Source organism: Manacus candei, unplaced genomic scaffold (genome assembly GCF_025592945.1).
Source record: "Manacus candei isolate 608988 ecotype Guabito, Panama unplaced genomic scaffold, ASM2559294v1 h1tg000035l, whole genome shotgun sequence".
NCBI classification, from domain to species: Eukaryota; Metazoa; Chordata; class Aves; order Passeriformes; family Pipridae; genus Manacus; species Manacus candei.
In genome coordinates this window covers 2,105,524-2,124,899 of record NW_026138083.1, presented here as the reverse complement: position 1 = coordinate 2,124,899, position 19,376 = coordinate 2,105,524, and the positions used below count along the sequence as shown (strand labels likewise).

The 19,376-nt window shown below is 43.9% G+C and overlaps 1 protein-coding gene and 1 long non-coding RNA gene across 2 annotated transcripts; both read right to left on the bottom strand.

Moving 5' to 3' along the window:
* Window positions 1-9,409: 9,409 nt before the first annotated feature.
* LOC127473361 (echinoderm microtubule-associated protein-like 6) lies at window positions 9,410-10,526 on the bottom strand. The gene is made up of 2 exons (XM_051792897.1): window positions 10,299-10,526; window positions 9,410-9,855 (listed from the first exon to the last, which is right to left on the bottom strand). The coding sequence occupies exons 1-2, from the start codon at window positions 10,524-10,526 to the stop codon at window positions 9,673-9,675; spliced, it is 411 nt and encodes a 136-aa protein (XP_051648857.1). The 3' UTR covers window positions 9,410-9,672.
* A 2,513-nt stretch (window positions 10,527-13,039) lies between these two features.
* On the bottom strand, window positions 13,040-19,376 carry LOC127473370 (uncharacterized). Its single transcript, XR_007905398.1, has 4 exons — window positions 19,239-19,376; window positions 18,642-18,938; window positions 15,728-15,800; window positions 13,040-13,665 (listed from the first exon to the last, which is right to left on the bottom strand). It is a non-coding gene; the product is annotated as an uncharacterized LOC127473370 (long non-coding RNA).

The window sequence follows — 19,376 nt, the reverse complement described above, 5'->3', positions numbered from 1 at the left end:
AATTTGGTGGTGTGAAATAAAGGCAATTTGGTGGTGTGAAATAAAGACAATTTGGTGATGTGAAATAAAGACAATTGGGGTGTGTGAAATAAAGACAATTTGGGGATGTGTGTGTGTGTAACACACTTGTTGCCCCCCTGGAGTTGCACCACGAGGTGACAACTGGACCCTGGAGCTCCTCCCCAGCAGCCGGCACTGGATCCTTCCCAGGAGAGAAGGAACCACTGTGGAGGTGATGAGGGGGTGTGTGTGTGTGTGTGTGTGTGTGTGTGTGTGTGTGTGTGTGTGTGTGTGTGTGTGTGTGTGTGTGTGTGTGTGTGTGTGTGTGTGTGTGTGTGTGTGTGTGTGTGTGTGTGTGTGTGTGTGTGTGTGTGTGTGTGTGTGTGTGTGTGTGTGTGTGTGTGTGTGTGTGTGTGTGTGTGTGTGTGTGTGTGTGTGTGTGTGTGTGTGTGTGTGTGTGTGTGTGTGTGTGTGTGTGTGTGTGTGTGTGTGTGTGTGTGTGTGATATGTGTGTGGGGGGATGTGTGTCTGTGTGGGACGTGTGTGTGTGTGAGAGAGATGTGTTGGGGGATGTGTGTGTGGGGATGTGTGGGACGTGTCTGTGTGGGTTGTGTCTGCGTGTGACATGGGGGGGGAATGTGTGTGTGCGTGTGGAATGTGTGTGTGAAGGATGTGTCTGTGTGGGATGTGTGTGTGTGAGTGAGACGTGTTTTGTGACGTGTGTATGCGATGTGTGTGTGGGATATGTCTGGGATGTGTGTGGGGGTGAGTGATGTCTGTGGGGTGTGTGTGTGGGTTGTGTCTGTGTGGGACATGGGGGGGAAATGTGTGTGTGTGGGATGGTTTATGGGATGTGTGGGGGTGTGGCGTGTGTGTGGATATGACTTGTGTGGGACGTGTGTTTGCAGGATGTGTGTATGGGATGTGTGGGGAGGTGTTGTGGGGGATGTGTGTGGCGGGTGTGTTTTTGTGGGGTGTGTGATGTGTGTTTGTGACGTGGGGGCATGGGATGTGTGTTTGTGGGATGTGTGTGTGGATATGACGTGTGAGACGTGTGTGATGTGTGTATGGGATGTGGGGGATGTGTTTTTGTGACGTGTGTATGGGATGTGTGTCTTTGTGGGACGTGTGTTTGTGGGATGTGTGTGTGTGGGGTGGAATGTGTGTGTCTGTGGGATGTTTGTGAGACGTGTTTTTGTGACGTGTGTATGGGATGTGTGTGTGGTGTGTGTCTGTGGGACGTGTTTGTGCGATGTGTGGGTGGGTTAGTGACGTGTGTGGGACGTGTGTGTGTGTGGGTTGTGTCTGTGTGTGGGTTGTGTCTGTGTGTGATGTGGGGGGGAAATGTGCGTGTGTGGGACGTGTGTATGGGATGTGTGGGATGTGTGTAGGTATGAGGTGTGTGTGACGTGTGTATGGGATGTGTGGGGATATGATGTGTGTGTGTGACGTGTGTATGGAATGTGTGTGTGGAATGTGTGTGTGTGATGTGTGGGGGTTGTGTGGGACGTGTGTGTGTGTGGGATGTGTGATGTGGGGGGATGGGATGTGTGTGGATATGACGTGGATGTGTGATGTGTGTCTGGGATGTGTGTATGTGGGATATGCGTGGATATGATGTGTGTGTGACGTGTGTGTTTTGTGTATGGGATGTGTGTGTGACGTGTGTGTGTGGGATGTGTGTGCACGGGTGTGTGTGACTTGTGTGGGATGTGTGTGTGTGGGACATGTGCGTGTGATGTGTGAGGCGTGTGATGTGTGTGTGGGCTGTGTGTGACGGGTGTATGGGATGTTGTAGTGTGGGTGTGTGAGGTGGGGGGGGGGTGTGGGACGTGTTTGTGATGTGTGTGTGCCGTGCAACACACTAAGAACACACAACAGGCTAGGAACACACTAAACACAATAACAAGCTAAGAACATGCAACAACACGCTAAGAACAAGCAACAACATGCTAAGTACATGCAACAACATGCTAAGAACATGCAACAACATGCTAAAAACACAGATCAAGCAAAGAACACACAATTCTGGAAATTTCTGGAAAATACAGGAAAGGAAATAGAATCTCAGAGAAGTAAATACCTGGGAAGTCCTGGAATTTTATTTCCTTTTGGAAAATTCCGGAACTTTCAGGAACTCCCCAGAACTTTCCAGAAATTTCCTAACATAAATTTTTATTTCCTTTCAGAAAAATTTCAGAACCTTCCCAGAAATTTCCGGAAGTTTCCAGATATTTCCTTTCCTGAAATTTTATTTCCTTCTGGAGAATTCCAGAAAGTTCTAGAACTTTCCGGAACTTTCCAGAACTTTCCTTTCCTGAAATTTTATTTCCTTTTGGAAAATTCCAGAACGTTCCAGAAATTTCTGGAACTTTCCGGAATTTTCCAGACATTTCCTTTCCTGATATTTAATTTTGTTTTGGAAAATTCCAGAAATTTCTGGAACTTTCCGGAGCGTTCAAGAACTTTCCAGAAATTTCCTTTCCTGAAGTGTTATTTCTTTTTGGAAAATTCCAGAACTTTCCTGAACTTTCTGGAACTTTCCAGAAATTTCCTTTCCTGAAATTTATTTCCTTTCATAAAAATTCCAGAACATTCTGGAACTTTCAGGAATTTTTCCAGAACTTTCTGGAAGTATCCAGAAAATTCCTGTCATAAAATTTTATTTCCTTTTGTAAAAATTCCAGAACATTCCGGAACTTTCCGGAACTTTCCAGACATTTCCAGAAATTTCCTTTCCTGAAATTTTATTTCCTTTCAGAAAATTCCGGAACATTCCAGAAATTTCCAGAACTTTCCAGAACTTTCCAGAAATTTCCTTTTCTGAAATTTTATTTCCTTTCGGAAAATTCCAGAACTTTCTGGAACTTTCCAGAACTTTCCAGAAATTTGCTTTTCTGAAATTTTATTTCCTTTTGAAATATTCCAGAAATTTCTGGAACTTTCTGAAACTTTCTGGAACTTTCCAGAAATTTCCTTTCCTGAAATTTTATTTCCTTATGGAAAAATCCAGAACTTTCTAGAACTTTCCAGAACTTTCCGGCACTTTCCAGAAATTTTCTTTTCTGAAATTTTATTTGCTTTTGGAAAATTCCAGAACATTCCAGAAATTTCTGGAACTTTCCGGAATTTTCCAGACATTTCCTTTCCTGATATTTAATTTTATTTCGGAAAATTCCAGAAATTTCTGGAACTTTCCGGAGCGTTCAAGAACTTTCCAGAAATTTCCTTTCCTGAAATTTATTTCCTTTCGTAAAAATTCCAGAACATTCTGGAACTTTCAGGAATTTTCCAGAACTTTCTGGAAGTATCCAGAAAAATCCCTGTGATAAAATTTTATTTCCTTTCGGAAAATTCCAGAACATTCCGGAACTTTCCGGAACTTTCCAGACATTTCCAGAAATTTCCAGAAATTTCCTTTCCTGAAATTTTATTTCTTTTCAGAAGTTTCCAGAAAATTCCGGAACATTCCAGAAATTTCCAGAACTTTCCAGAAATTCCCTTTCCTGAGATTTTATTTCTTTTTGGAAAATTCCAGATCTTTCCAGAGTTTTCTGGAACTTTCCAGAACTTTCCAGAAATTTCCTTTTCTGAAATTTTATTTCCTTTCAGAAAATTCCAGAACTTTCTGGAACTTTCCGGAACTTTCCAGAACTTTCCTTTCCTGAAATTTTATTTCCTTTTGGAAAATTCCAGAACGTTCCAGAAATTTCTGGAACTTTCCGGAATTTTCCAGACATTTCCTTTCCTGATATTTAATTTTGTTTCGGAAAATTCCAGAACTTTCCGGAGCATTCGAGAACTTTCCAGAAATTTCCTTTCCTGAAATTTTATTTCCTTTCAGAAAATTCCGGAACATTCCAGAACTTTCCAGAACTTTCCAGAAATTTCCTTTCCTGAAATTTTATTTCCTTATGGAAAAATCCAGAACTTTCTAGAACTTTCCAGAACTTTCCGGCACTTTCCAGAAATTTTCTTTTCTGAAATTTTATTTTCTTTTGGAATATTCCAGCAATTTCCAGAAATTTCTAGAACTTTCCGGAACTTTCCAGAAATTTCCTTTCCTGAAATTTTATTTCCTTTTGGAAAATTCCGGAACTTTCAGGAACTCCCCAGAACTTTCCAGAAATTTCCTAACATAAAATTTTATTTCCTTTCAGAAAAATTTCAGAACATTCCAGAAATTTCCGGAACTTTCCGGAAGTTTCCAGAAATTTCCTTTCCTGAAATTTTATTTCCTTTTGGAACATTCCAGAACATTCCAGAAATTTCCAGAAATTTCCTTTCCTGATATTTAATTTTGTTTCGGAAAATTCCAGAAATTACTGGAACTTTCCGGAGCGTTCGAGAACTTTCCAGAAATTTCCTTTCCTGAAATGTTATTTCTTTTTGGAAAATTCCAGAACTTTCCGGAACTTTCCAGACATTTCCAGAAATATCCTTTCCTGAAATTTTACTTCCTTTCCTGAAATTTTACTTCCTTTCAGAAAATTCCGGAACTTTCCAGAACTTTCCAGAAGTTTCCAGAAATTCCCTTTTCTGAAATTTTATTTCCTTTTGGAAAATTCCAGAACTTTCTGGAACTTTCCAGAAATTTGCTTTTCTGAAATTTTATTTCCTTTTGGAATATTCCAGAAATTTCTGGAACTTTCCGAAACTTTCCAGAAATTTCCTTTCCTGAAATTTTATTTCCTTCTGGAAAATTCCAGAAAGTTCTAGAACTTCCCGGAACTTTCCAGAACTTTCCTCTCCTGAAATTTTATTTCCTTTTGGAAAATTCCAGAACGTTCCAGAAATTTCTGGAACTTTCCAGAATTTTCCAGACATTTCCTTTCCTGATATTTAATTTTGTTTCGGAAAATTCCAGAAATTTCTGGAACTTTCCGGAGCGTTCGAGAACTTTCCAGAAATTTCCTTTCCTGAAATTTATTTCCTTTCGTAAAAATTCCAGAACATTCTGGAACTTTCAGGAATTTTCCGGAACTTTCTGGAACTTTCCAGAAATTTCCTGTCATAAAATTTTATTTCCTTTCGGAAAATTCCAGAACATTCTGGAACTTTCCAGAACTTTCCAGACATTTCCAGAAATTTCCTTTCCTGAAATTTTATTTCCTTTCAGAAGTTTCCAGAACTTTCCGGAACTTTCCAGAACTTTCCAGAAGTTTCCAGAAATTCCCTTTCCTGAGATTTTATTTCCTTTCAGAAAATTCCAGATTCTTCCAGAGTTTTCTGGAACTTTCCAGAACTTTCCAGAACTTTCCAGAAATTTCCTTTTCTGAAATTTTATTTCCTTTCAGAAAATTCCAGAACTTTCTGGAACTTTCCGGAACTTTCCAGAAATTTGCTTTTCTGAAATTTTATTTCCTTTTGGAATATTCCAGAAATTTCTGGAACTTTCTGGAAATTTCCTTTCCTGAAATTTTATTTCCTTACGGAAAAATCCAGAACTTTCTAGAACTTTCCAGAACTTTCCAGAACTTTCCAGAAATTTTCTTTTCCGAAATTTTATTTTCTTTTGGAATATTCCAGAACATTCCAGAAATTTCTAGAACTTTCCGGAAATTTCCGGAACTTTTCAGATATTTCCTTTCCTGAAATTTTATTTCCTTTTGGAAAATTCCAGGACTTTCCAGCTATTTACTTTTCTGAGACTTTATTTCCTTTCCTGAATTTTCCAGAAATTTCCAGAATTGCGTGTTCTTAGCATGATGTGTGTTTTTAGCATGTTGTTGCGTGTTCTTAGCTCGTTACTGTGTTCTTAGTATATTCTTAGCCTGTTGTGTGGTCTTAGCATGTTGCAAGTTCTTAGCATGTTGTAGCATGTTGTTGCATGTTCTTAGCGTGTTGCATGGTTTCAGCGTGTTCTTAGCGTGTTGTAGCATGTCGTTGTGTGTTTTTGGGTGTTCTTAGCATTTTGATACGTGTTCTTAGCGTGTCGTTGTGTGTTGTTGCGTGTTCACTATTTTTGGCATGATTTTCACATGTTCTTGGCATGGTGTTAGCATGTTCTTCACATGATGTTAGTATGTTCTTAGCATGACATTAGCATGTTCCTGGCATGATATTAGCGTGTTCTTAGCATGTCCTTAGCATGACGTTAGCATGTTCTTAGTATTTTATTTTTAACATGCTAATGTCATGCTAAGAACATGTGAAAAACCATGCTTACGAAAAGGGAAATTAATATTTTTGGCATGATTTTCAAATGTTCTTAGCATGATTTTTGCCTGTTCTTAGCATGACATTAGCATGTTCTAAATAACATGCTAAAATCACGCCAAGCCCAGCATGCTGAAAACCTTAGTTTCACTTTTTCTAAGCATAAAGTTCACATGTTCTTAGCATGGTGCTAGCATGATTGTAGCATGTTTGTGTCCCTGGAACATTCATTTTTAGCCTGTTTTTGATCATGTTCCTGGTGTGTGCATGTGCTTCCCTGTTTTAGCATGCTCTCAGTGTGTTTGTGTGTTTCAGCATGTTCTCGGGGCGTGCTCAGCGTACTGTTACCGTGTGTGTGCTCGCAGACACATCCCACCCCCCCCACATCCCTCACATCCCCATCCCACACACCCAGACATGCACATCCCCCACACCCATTGCCCCCCATACACACCCCACACAGCCCAGACACGCATCCCACACACACACGGCACACACACGGTACAAACACGTCCCACACCCCCCCACACACCTCACACACCCACACTACAACATCCCATACACCCGTCACACACAGCCCACACACACATCACACGCCTCACACATCACACGCACATGTCCCACACACACACATCCCACACACGTCACACACACCCGCGCACACACATCCCACACACACACGTCACACACACATCCCATACACAAAACACACACGTCTCACACACATCATATCCACGCATATCCCACACACACACATCCCATACACACATCACACATACATGTCATATCCACACACATCCCATCCCCCCACATCACACATCCCCCACACACACACGTCCCACACACCCCCCACACATCACACACACACATTCCACACACACATCCCATACACACGTCACACACACACATCATATCCCCACACATCCCAAACACACATCCCATACACACGTCCCACACACCTCATACCTACACACATCCCACACATCCCATACACACGTCCCACACACGCACATTTCCCCCCCACATCACACACAGGCACAACCGACACACACACACATCCCACACACGTCACTCACCCACCCACACATCGCACAAACACGTCCCACAGACACACACCACACACATCCCCTACACGTCACAAAAACACGTCTCACAAACATCCCACAGACACACACATCCCACAAACACACGTCCCACACAGACACACACATCCCATACACACGTCACAAAAACACGTCCCCCACACCCCACACACCCACTACACACGTCCCACAAAGACACACATCCCATACACACGTCACAAAAACACGTCCCCCACATCCCATACACACATCACACACGTCTCACACGTCATATCCACACACACCCCAAAACACACATCCCATGCCCCCACATGTCACAAGTACACCCCCCACACCCATCCCCCACAACACCTCCCCACACATCCCATACACACATCCCGCAAACACACGTCCCACACAAGTCATATCCACACACACGCCACACCCCCACACATCCCATAAACCATCCCACACACACATTTCCCCCCCATGTCACACAGACACAACCCACACACACATCGCGTACACACGTCACAAAACACGTCTCACTCACTCACACACATCCCACACAGACACATCCCACACGCACACATTCCACACGCACACACACATTCCCCCCCCATGTCACACGCAGACACAACCCACACAGACACGTCCCACACATCCCCCCACACACATCCCCCAACACATCTCTCTCTCACACACACACACGTCCCACACACATATCCCACACACATATCCCACACACCTGTACACACACCTGTACACACACCTGTACACACACACACACACACACACACACACACACACACACACACACACACACACACACACACACACACACACACACACACACACACACACACACACACACACACACACACACACACACACACACACACACACACACACACACACACACACACACACACACACACCCCCACACACCCTCATCACCTCCACAGTGGTTCCTTCTCTCCTGGGAAGGATCCAGTGCCGGCTGCTGGGGAGGAGCTCCAGGGTCCAGTTGTCACCTCGTGGCGCAACTCCAGGGGGGCAACAAGTGTGTTACACACACACACATCCCCAAATTGTCTTTATTTCACACACCCCCAAATTGTCTTTATTTCACACACCCCTCAAATTGTCTTTATTTCACCCCCCTAAATTGTCTTCATTTCACACACACACCCCCAAAATGTCTTTATTTCACACACACACGCCAAAATGTCTTTATTTCACCCCCCAAATTGTCTTCATTTCACCCCCCCTAAATTGTCTTCATTTCACACCGCCAAATGTCTTTATTTCACCTCCCCAAATAGTCTCTATTACACACACCCCCCAAAATGTCTTTATTTCACTCCCCCAAATTGTCTTTATTTCACACACACCCCCAAAAATTCTTTATTTCACACCCTCCCCAAAATGTCTTTATTTCACCCCCCAAATTGTCTTCATTTCACACACACACCCCAAAATGTCTTCATTTCACACACACCCCCCAAAATTCTTTATTTCACACTCCCGAAATGTTTTTATTTCACTCCCCCAAATTGTCTTTATTTCACACCCCCCCACCCTGCCTTTATCCCCGCTCTCTCCCGTGTCCCTGGGCTGTGCCCCAGGTTCATTCCCTGCTCTCTCTCCCGCCGGGTGTTCGATGGAGCTGCTTTGGCCCAGTCCTGTGCTGTTCAAAGCAGGGCTGCAAAGGGAGAAAACACTGAGAAAATCCCTTCCCAAATTCCAGGCCTGGCCGTTTGGGCAGGAGGGGGAGGCTCTGACCACACCCGCTGCCCAATCCACCCGGGGGCCCCCAGGAAAGCTGGGAGCCTTTCCCGAGCAGGAGGGGGGCACTCTGCAGCTTTCTGGAATTGGATGAGCAAAGGATCACGGTTTTAAGTCCATTTTGCTTTTAAATACATACATTTGGCTAAATTTCTCTCCATGAAGTGCCTTGGAATACTTTTCCAGCAGTCTGGGCTCCAGCCTTGCCTCCCACCCCCTGCTTTCCACACACGGTGCTACGACTCCGGCCCAGGAGGGCTGAGCCACCCCCTGCTCCAGCTGGACTGACCCCATCCCTGGGCTCTGCCTGGCCTTTAATACCTCCCCAGGGAATTCCCACAGCATTCCGTGCTGCCAGAGGGACCAGCTGATGGCACTGCCCCTCCTGGGCAGGGGGCACACAGGGTCTGCACACATGTGGCGTGTGTGGCATGGCCTGTGCCTGTGCACAGCCTGTTCTTGGCACGTGGGTGTGATTAGCATGTCTGCAGTGTGTGTTTGGCATGTGTGTGTACTTGGCATGTGCGTGATGTGTGAGTGTTTAGCATGTGCTTGGTGTGTGCATGGTATGTACTTAGCACATGCTTGGCATGTCCCGGTGTGCGTGTGGCACGAGCTTGGTGTGTGCACGTGCTTGGCGTGTACTTAGTGTGTGCTGGGCCTGTTACCAGTGTGTGCTTGGAGTGTGGTCAGCACAGCCCCAGGGGTGTGCCAGAGCCCACGGGAGATGTCCCTGGCTGTACCTGGTCCACGTGGCCCAGGTGATCTTCTCTATGGCTGCAGGGTCTGTGATTTGCTTCCCCAGGGGCACCTCGTGAACCTGGCGCTTGTAGGCGCCCGTGGAGACCTGGGAGTGGGAAAGGAAACAGCTGAGACCTCTGCCAGAGATCCAGCATCCTCTGCAGGATTGCCAGCAGCAACCAGTTTGACCAGGAATGAAACATCTGGGATAAAATCTCTCCTTTCTCTTGGTTCTGTAAAATCCATCCCGTGCAACATGACGTTGGTGTTACAGGAAGATGGTTCCTGGCAGAGCTGACAGATTCCTTTCTGTTCCACACTCTCTGCCTTATCTCAACCCAATTTTACTAAATCAGAACCATTTCTGAGGAAACCTCCCCAGTCAGGTGAGCTCTCACAGTCCCAGCCATCCCCCAGGGTTATGATCCCCAGCTCCTTTCCCAGTGTCGTCCCCGTTCCCTTGCCCAGGGGATCCCTCGCCCACCTCGTGCCTCCCTCCTGTCCTGCTGGCACAGTCAGTCCCACCCTCCAGGGCCATCCCAGACATACCTGGATGTACCTGCTGTCTGCAGAGAAGTCCATCTGGATGACAAAGCTGGCAATGTCCTTGCAGTACCCGATTCGGTTCAGGGTTGTGCCTTGGGTGAGATCATAGAAATCCACAGTGTGTTCCTGTGACCCCACTGCCAGAAACCTGTTATCTGGGCTGATCCTACACAAGGAAACATGGAACAGGGATGTCACTGTTTCTGTGCAAGACTTGCTTTTGTTTCTCATGACAACACAACCAGAAGTAGGAATCTGAAGTGTGTGTCTAAATGCTCACATATTCCCAACGCTTTATTTCAGGCAAGCAATAGGAAAACCAAGGAGAAGTACTGTGTTTGTAAAAAGTAGAGCTATAACATGCTCTGGGCTCAGGGTCTCCAAAACAACAAGGGTCAGTTTAAGATAAAGTTTTGTTGCCAGGAGACTGTAACCACGGACCAGAAACGCTGATTAGTTGAAGTACTTGAGGGATGATGAAAAGAGACACCTCAGTGTCTGTGTTATGTCAAAACATAAACCAGCACTGTTATTTTGGAAAAGTTAAAGACAACAATACAAATCCTAACAGCATAAATCCAGGGCAAGTGGTCACAGACTCTGATTTAAAGTTTGATTATAAGACATGGCTGGAGTTAATTATTTAGGTGAGCCAGGAGCTAAATCACTGGAGGAGAATAAAAATAAAGAGGTTAAACTTATGCAGCTCTATCATTCTTTTGGCACTAAATAAACCCAAACCTGTTGAAGATTGGGCAGCCAAGGTAAGAGGAGTTTATATAACCTGTGTGTGCACAGTTTTGTGCCTTCCTAAGGAGCCAGAAACTTCTGCAGAGAGACAGCATAAAAAAAAAGGCATTTTAAGTTCCACGTGGGCATCAAAGAGGAAAGTTTAGAAAGAAATTTGAAAGAAATCAAATAAAAGGAAATAAGGATAGAATTTCAGAAGATACAGGTCTGGCCATCAGGTTCTTTTAATGGTAACAGGAAAATAATAACTTGCAAAAAAGTTAAAAAGCTCCTCTTTTATGTTCCTCTGGAAAAGCTGTCGTGGTCAGAGCAAAAGAGAATTGCCCACCATGAGGCAGGTTTGGATTCCTTGCTGTCATTTAGTTCCTGGCAAAGCTGGCAAATATCTGTGGAAAAGAAAACATCTGCAAAATGCTTCTATAGAAGTGGGGAGAAGAATGAACATTTAAGTCAAACCATTCCCATATGTTCATCCGCTTTTACACCAGGTGTGGGGAGAATCTGGACTCCTGAAAGCTTTTGCAGCTCCTAAAAAACCCTGTAGCCTTTTCAATAATGGTATTAGAATAAAATCAGTGATTTATACAGAGCATTCTTAAAAATTGCAAAATGTAATTGAATTATTTTGCCAGTGGAGAAATGGGGAATAAATGAGTTGTGCTTGCTTAACCTAATTTTGGTTTCTTAGCACGAGGTTTATAATTGCTTTAAGTAAGCAAGTTATTTGTATTCATTAGCAGTAATTGAGGAGTAAATGTGATAGGAACATATTTTCTCTTGGAAAACTCTGCTAGTAAGTCTGTGATCTCAAATGTATCATTCCCGAGACTGAGCCACCCTTACCATAATGGATCCATCACTAATTATACTGCAGGGTCAGATGGAACACACAGACACCCCTGAAATCCTGAGGGAGAGCAGGTAACGAGTTCTTACTGATAGTTCTCATCTAATCTGATTTTACTGTGACTTTGGCTGCTCTGCAAGAAATACAGAATTGGGTGTGGATCTGTTTTCTACCTGTGGGATGGGTGGGAACTGGAGTGTGTGACTCCAAAGGGCTGCAACACTGGGCTTTCCTTCTGGGACACTGGGGGGCATTCACAGCTTTGTTATTCCCACTGCACTGAGGGCACTGGACACTCAGTGTCTGGGAGCAGAACACTCCCAATTCCTGACCAGCATCAGAAATCCTGGGTCCCTCTGCCTGTCCAGATGCTGGTTCCCAGTACTGTGTGTGATCAGCTGTTCTATTGATTGATACCAGCTTAAAGACAACCTGTCAGGCTTGGTTTCCTGGAAAAATGGGTGCTAGGGGCTGGATACCACCAGGAATTATTTGTCACTGGGTATTTGCTCATATAAAAGACTGCTGATACCTCCCTCTAATTCAGCTCCTGTAAATCCTAAATAAAACTGCCTTGGAAAAATCTCACCGTGTCCTCCCAGCCCTAGAGGAGTCCCTGAGGCTGCTCTTAGCAACCTGTGGCTTAAAATCCACGCTGTGGCAGAGTCAGTAGGGAACACCCTCAGAAACTCATAAATTATGCTGGAGCTCCTCAAAGCTGGAAGTCATAAAGCAATTTTAAAAGCCAAGAGTTCATAAGAATTAAGGTTTTTTTTTCACAGGCAAACACCAGAGTGTTGCACAGAGCATGCCCTTGGAGCTCACCCCCAGGGAGGCAGGGAGTGAGAAATTACAGCAAAAAAGCAAACTGGAGGGACATGCCTTGCCTGTTGCTTTATTCTCAAATCAACTGTTTCCTGCCATGAGGTTTCTACAGGAAAATAAACCAAATTATCACCCAGGAAAGGACTTACCAATTGACTGTGTTGCAGGAATCTCTTCATTGCACTGGGAGATGACAAAACTCGTTCATGAGGAGGGCTTTCCTTGCTGGCAAAGGCAGAGACTGCTGCCCAAGGGATTAGTGATGTCCAAGGAGCAGCCAACTGTCTGCAACAAAGCCCTGCATTTTCTCAGGATACAAAAGCAAGCTGAGGATTACAAGGGCCTAAGGCTCCTTATCTCCACACAACCCTTGTTTCAGGTTTCTTACCTCTTCTTAAAGGCTTGGAACAAATACCATTGAATTCATTTAAACCTTCAGAATGTTTGCTGGGAAAGTATTCACACTGCTTATAAAAGAGAAGGGATTATCTTGCTTTTAAGCCTGTAATGTGAAAAGATCCCTATTGTCCACCATTTTACAGATTTCAGACAGGTATTATATATACATTTATATTTATTTAGCCTGTTCCTACAGGGATCACTTCTCAGCCACTAACTGGAGGTGAAAATATATTTGGAAACTGCCTGTTCCTACCATTTTGTGTCAATGCACACATGCAGATGCAGAGGAAGGCCCTTAATCTGGGCTCAGTGGAGCTGTTTGCTTGAGCCCTTTCTTGTGCCTAAACTGCACTTTGAGCTGGCTTTTCTGAGTGCAGAGGATAAACCAGCGTGTGAAGGAGTGTTGTAAAAGTCTCTCTGTACTTACAGATTATGGGTTTTTGCAGTATGATTTTGTGGTTTCTCAGTGCTGAACTCCCAGCCTGTCCAGACCACGTGGCTGCACTTCCACCCTGGGCACAGGAACTCTTTGTGAGGGCTCTGGTTCTGCAGAGTCAGGAAAGATATGTGCAGGGGCTGCCCCACAGCCAGATGGACGAGCAGATATGGATCACCTGGTGAGCAATCATTGATCCCAGCTGCTGCTTTACGGGCAGAGATCGAAGCTCTGACCACTGGGGCTTTGCTTGGCTCTGGGATGTCTTTCTATTAAAGCCACACTGTCAATGATCTGCCCCAAATCCCATTTACCTTCCCAGACAAAGGGATGCACTCAATGGGAAGAAAAGTAACCCCTGGGAGGATCATCAGCAGTATTTATTCCAAGTGAGGTGCTTGGTTCTCAAGTAGAGATAAGCCCACCATGGATTAATACCTTGCTGCCACTGGCATTTGGATTTCCAGGGATTCTCTGTGGCTGGGACACTGATGTCACATCTACAGTTCAATTGTGGCTTGTAAGCTGCTTAAATATTAAATGGTTATTGATTCCTTATCCTGGGAAACCTGAGAGTTTAAGCCAACTAAAACCTTGCAGGAAAGATTCTGTCCTGGATAAAACTGGAAGTGATGGGGTTTGAAGAGACAATGTTGTGGAACAGCTGGAGAGGGAGCAGGAGAATGGATATTACTACAACCAGGGGATTACTTAATGCTAAAACATGCAAAATAGCCTGAAAATCTTGGTTTGCCTTGGCCTGTGGTTGGTTTGGGACCAAAGGCAGGGCTCAGGGGCTGCAGCAGCAGAGGATTTGCTCGTAGGGGACAGTGGTGCTAAATGGATTTGCTCTGCAGTTAAACAAACCCAGGGACTCGTCATGGAGGTAGAAATAAGGTCATTCCCAACTCTGAGCCTGGAGCTGAAGGATGTCCCTTGTCCTGTGGTTCAGGTTGTCTCTCTCAGTGACTTCTATCAACTACCAAGAGTTTCCAGGAAAGGTTACTCACCATTAAGTGTTCAGCCCTTGGAGATCTTCAGAAAGACACCAAGGAAGTAAAGAACATATTTTGGCAAAGATAGAGGGGTTTTCCATCCAGCCCTGGCCCTTTGATGTGAAAAGTGTAACCTGCAACATTCTTATTCCATAGCAGCATATCCAAGCCCACAGTTTAAGTTCAAGTGCTGAACAGAGGCAAGTCCAGTTTGCAGAGTGGATTTAAACTCCCCCCGAGTTTGGGCAGGTTCTGTTTTTAATGCAATTCTCCTCACTGTCCCCATTAGGTTACAAAATCCGTGCCACACACTTCGATTTTCTCACACGGCTGGGTTTGATATGGCTCTCCAGGCTGTATTTTTCCTTCATTTCCAAATAATCAGACATTTTAAAGTGAGCAAGCTGCTGATTACTAACTAATTGGCTTTAGCAAACAGATCCTGCTGGCTGGTTACCTTGAGCCAATCCTCATTAATATTCCCACACACGCAGGAGCTGCCCTCCCTCGTTGGAGGCTGATGTTACATCTTTTTAGCCACTTAGAAAATAAACCTAAGTGAATTAGGATTGACTCCTTTACCTTCTAATCACAACACTTGCCCCTCCAAATCACCCAGGCATTCCTGACTGAGGATGGAATGGAAAACATGTATGGAGAAAAAGGAATTTGGTGTTGCTGAGGGTTAAACATCTGTGGCAGGGCTTGCTCCCCAACTTGGGCAATGAGAAACATATTTAATATTATAGTTTCTAGGTACAAGAAGTAGGTTTGCCTTCCATATCTCATGTTTTCTTGAGTTATGTTTGTTTGTTATATGGGCAACAAAGGTTAATTCACATTTTACAGGTTTCACTCAGGTTCAACCTCTCACAGCATTTCCCCCCTGTTTTGTTAAATATGTGGATTCACATCCTCACTCCCTTGGAGGGTGTTTCTTTATCCATTTTGCTGAGCTGGTCAGGAAATTAATTGCTTTTATTACAGGCTAAAGGCCCTTAAATGCAGATACAGTTGAGAGAAAGAAAGATATAAAAGTGTCCAGATTTTCTGAGCAATTTCTTTTTCCACCTGAATAGTAATTCCCTTCCTCAGTCTTAAATAGGCTCAAACTCCCTTCCTTCCTACAAATGCTGAAACCCCAAAGCAGAACAGTATTTTATGCTGGACAACTTACAGAGGTTGTGCTGTGCATCCTGAAAATCCTCTTGCAAGGGCCTGAATTCCTTGTGCTGCTGCCAGAAGTGTTGCTGTAAAATAAAAATAATAATAATAATAATAAAAAAAGAGTGCACAGGAATAGAGGTTGTCATCAAGAAATGCTGAGCAGGGGTTTTTTTGTGCCCAGAATTTGAGAAGCTACAGGAAACTATTCTTAGGTGACTTCTCTTGGTAAAGGTCACACAAATATTCCAAAAATGCCAGGAACAGCCTTTGCAGGGCATTCGAGGCCTAATGGAACTGCACCAACGAAATGAGTCACTTCTGTGATTATAATATAATTGTTCTAATTGTATAATCTAGTTACTGTAATAAATGTGTGGCTGAGGAATGCCATAGGGAGCACATTCCCTGTCTCTGAGCAGTAAGCAGGATACATTTTGGAGGCCAGAAAAAGAGACTTTCCCTCAGCAAATGCCTGCACCTCCTCCCCAGTGTGTGTCTGTGAAAACAGGCAGGAGAGAATAATCCACTGGCCAGTTCCTCAGCCTCAGATCTGTGACCAAACAGCTGCTCTGTTTGCCAGTGGGACATTCCCACCTGCCACAGAGGAGCCCCAAATGTTTGGGGTTTTTATTCCAGAGTGCTTTCAAAGCACAAGGGAACCCAAATTTATTCAATGTGCTTGTTGTTGACTTTGTGAAGCCCCAAACTCTACAGCAATTTACCATAAATGCATCGGTGGGGGAAGGAATTGGCATTAAAAAAATCCCAGGAAAAACTGCAAACTAAAAATAAAGTCAAATGAAACTGTTGTTTTAGATGGAGACACGCTCAGGGGAGGCTGAGTGGTTAATTTAGTCATCTGTATTTGATGTAGATACCAGAATTCTGCAGCCTCTCCCATCTGGAATGTCACTGGGAAATTGCCAGTGATGGTATTTATGTCACACATACAGTTAAAGAATATAATATAAATATAATAATATAATATGATAAAAGTAAATAATAATATAAAAGAACAACACTAATAGTAATTATAATAATATAAAACAATAAAATTAAGAAAATAATATGAATATTAAAAGTAATACAATAATAGAACATATTAAAAGTACTAATATAAAGTAAAATATAAAACATAATAATATATAATAATTAAATATAAAGTAACTTCTTTCTGTTTTCTTTTCTTTGTTGTGATTATATGACCTGAAAGAAATTACTTGATTCTTTAAGTTTGTTAAAATGTATTTTAAGTGCATTTTTCAGCCCTTTTTCACTCCACACATTCCATTGCTTTCCCTGTCACTCTGTTGTTACTTGTTCAGTGCTCCTGACCTACAGATGATGTTTCAAGTTAAAATGTTCATGGCACAGGATGAATCTTTACCCATCACATTGCTGGCACTGCACAACAATAATCACCACCTGGTTAATTATGGGGGGGACACTCTGCAGATTAAACAGAGTGATTTTTAACATTAAAAACCTCTTGTGCTACAGCACCAAAAGCTTTCTGGTCTCTTGTTTTGCTCCTTAATGGAGGATCAAACACTGTCTGTCTGCTTGTTGCAGGAAGCAATGGCAGCAGAAATGCCCTGTACCTCATTTTCATTACTGGGAAATAAAAAAATCCCCATTTTATTCTCCAGGGGAATAAGAGGCCCCAGTGCAGCTCATTGCTGTTCATGGCATGGCATCAATAGGGGCAGCTTTCTTGTCCTCTCAGCTGGAAGTGCTTCCAGAAGTGGTGTTGGAAATAGCAGAGTGCCCAGGAAATGATGGAGCTTGGAGCACACTTGTTCTCTAATGGGAAAAATGCCATGAAATCCTGGCCCTGCCAAAGCCACAAATGCATCCCCTGCATTCTCAGTAGGATTAAATTGGTGCTTTTTCTTCCCATTTCTCTTCCAGCAGCAACAGGCACCTGGAATTGCCCTGAGCCATCTTAACACTGCTATAATTGACTCATTCAGCCTTTCCCCCCTTCCTCTGTGGAATTCGCTTTTTTGTTGCTGTCTAGGGTGGTCTTTTGTTTCACTTATTGTTAAAAGTGAATCATTTCACTTCTGTAATTCTCTTTTCATAATTAGACATCAGTCGGGTCCCTTTCTTTCCCTGGAGCAGTTTTAGCACTTCCCCCACGTGCTGTTCCTCCTCATCCACACAATTTCCTTTTTTTTTCTTTTTCAATTACAGAGAGGGAAATGTTAGCACAGTTCAGCTTCTTATAAATCATTGATCCAGATCATTAACTGAGCACTGGAACATCAGCAGGGAACAGGGCATATTTTACACAGTGCTAAGGGATAGTGGCTTTCAAGGGAGTTTTTCATAAAACCACGGGATCTTTAGGTTGGAAAGGCCCTCTAAGATCAGAGTCCAACCATAACCCAGCACTGCTGAGGCCACCACTAACCCGTGTCCCCAAGTGCCACATCCACACAGCCTTTAAATCCCTGATGCTCCAGGGTGTAAGAGGAGGCTCTCCTCAGAGTCTACCACTAATTGCTAATGATGGATTACATGTAAAATTCCCTTTCCTTTGGAAAAACTCCTCCTTTGTGGTGAGCAATGCAAATAATTCTTCTTTGGTCCAGCTGAATGTATTGGTGATTAATATCAAATTAAGATAAATCAGCTGTGAACAGTGCACTCAATATGCACTGCAATCAATCAAATGAACATCACATCCTATTAATTCCTGGGTTTCTCTTACACCAGCCTGTGTTGTGGTGTGTTCAGTGTTCTCATCCTCCAGAGCCGCTTCCATGCTCATCCCACCTGGAGAATCTTTCATCCCCGCAGCCCCTCAGCACCTCCTGCTCTCCCAGAGGGTGTTTATTGCCCTCAGCACCCACTCACAGCTCAGCAGGGAAATCCTCATGTCCCAAACACAGCCTCATGTTCACAGCTGGGGCTCTTACCTTGTTCAGGTGCCAAGCCTGGCAGGCTGGGGCTGCTCCCGGTGTGACTGTCACCGACCCGCACACGTGTCCCCGTCCGCCGTGTCCGTGCCGTGGGCTCCGTCATTCCCATCCCCTGGCATTGCTGTCCTGCTGTGGGGCTGCAGAGCTGGCTCAAGTTCCACCAGAAGACCCTCTCAGGTCCCTGTAGCTGGTTCTGTCGTGGCTTTTTTCTGTTTTCAGTGTGTTTGACACTTTGAAGGCTGAGCCTCATTGCAGACCCCCGGCTGGGAAATGAGTTCCGTGGGATGGGAACATCTGAAACAAGGGAAAAAGAGGGGCTGCAAAATTCAAATGAGATTTTGGGCATGTTTTTGTCCTGTGATGGAGTCCTGGGTGATATCTGTTCAAAACAAGGGACTAGAAACCAGAGACCTTAAAATGAGAGCAGAATTGATGCCTCTTTACTGAGCATTCGAGACAGAGACATATTTAGTTCACTGTGAAGCTTCCAATGCTCAGAGCACAAACACTCTTCCTAATGCAGCAACAGAGGCATTTGCAAGGCCAATGGTGCTCCTGTGCTTGCTATTTTTTATAACCCAGCTCTCCTCTTACCTCACTGTACAGAAAATGCTGGTTTCTGCCAATATCCATTGGCTACTGCAGCAACAAACTCCTGTGCCATGGACCGAGGGAAGGCTAAAGCAAAACACTGCTCCTGTGGATAAAAGAGCTGCAGCTCCTCAAATCCTG

What these genes read in the sequence shown, in the direction of transcription:
- LOC127473361 (XM_051792897.1), bottom strand. Translation starts at nt 10,526, where the DNA reads ATGAGAAACAAAAGCAAGTCTTGCACAGAAACAGTGACATCCCTGTTC. An exon ending in CAGACAGCAGGTACATCCAG is followed by an intron (nt 9,856 to 10,298) that starts GTATGTCTGGGA and finishes TCCCACTCCCAG; the next exon opens with GTCTCCACGGGCGCCTACAA.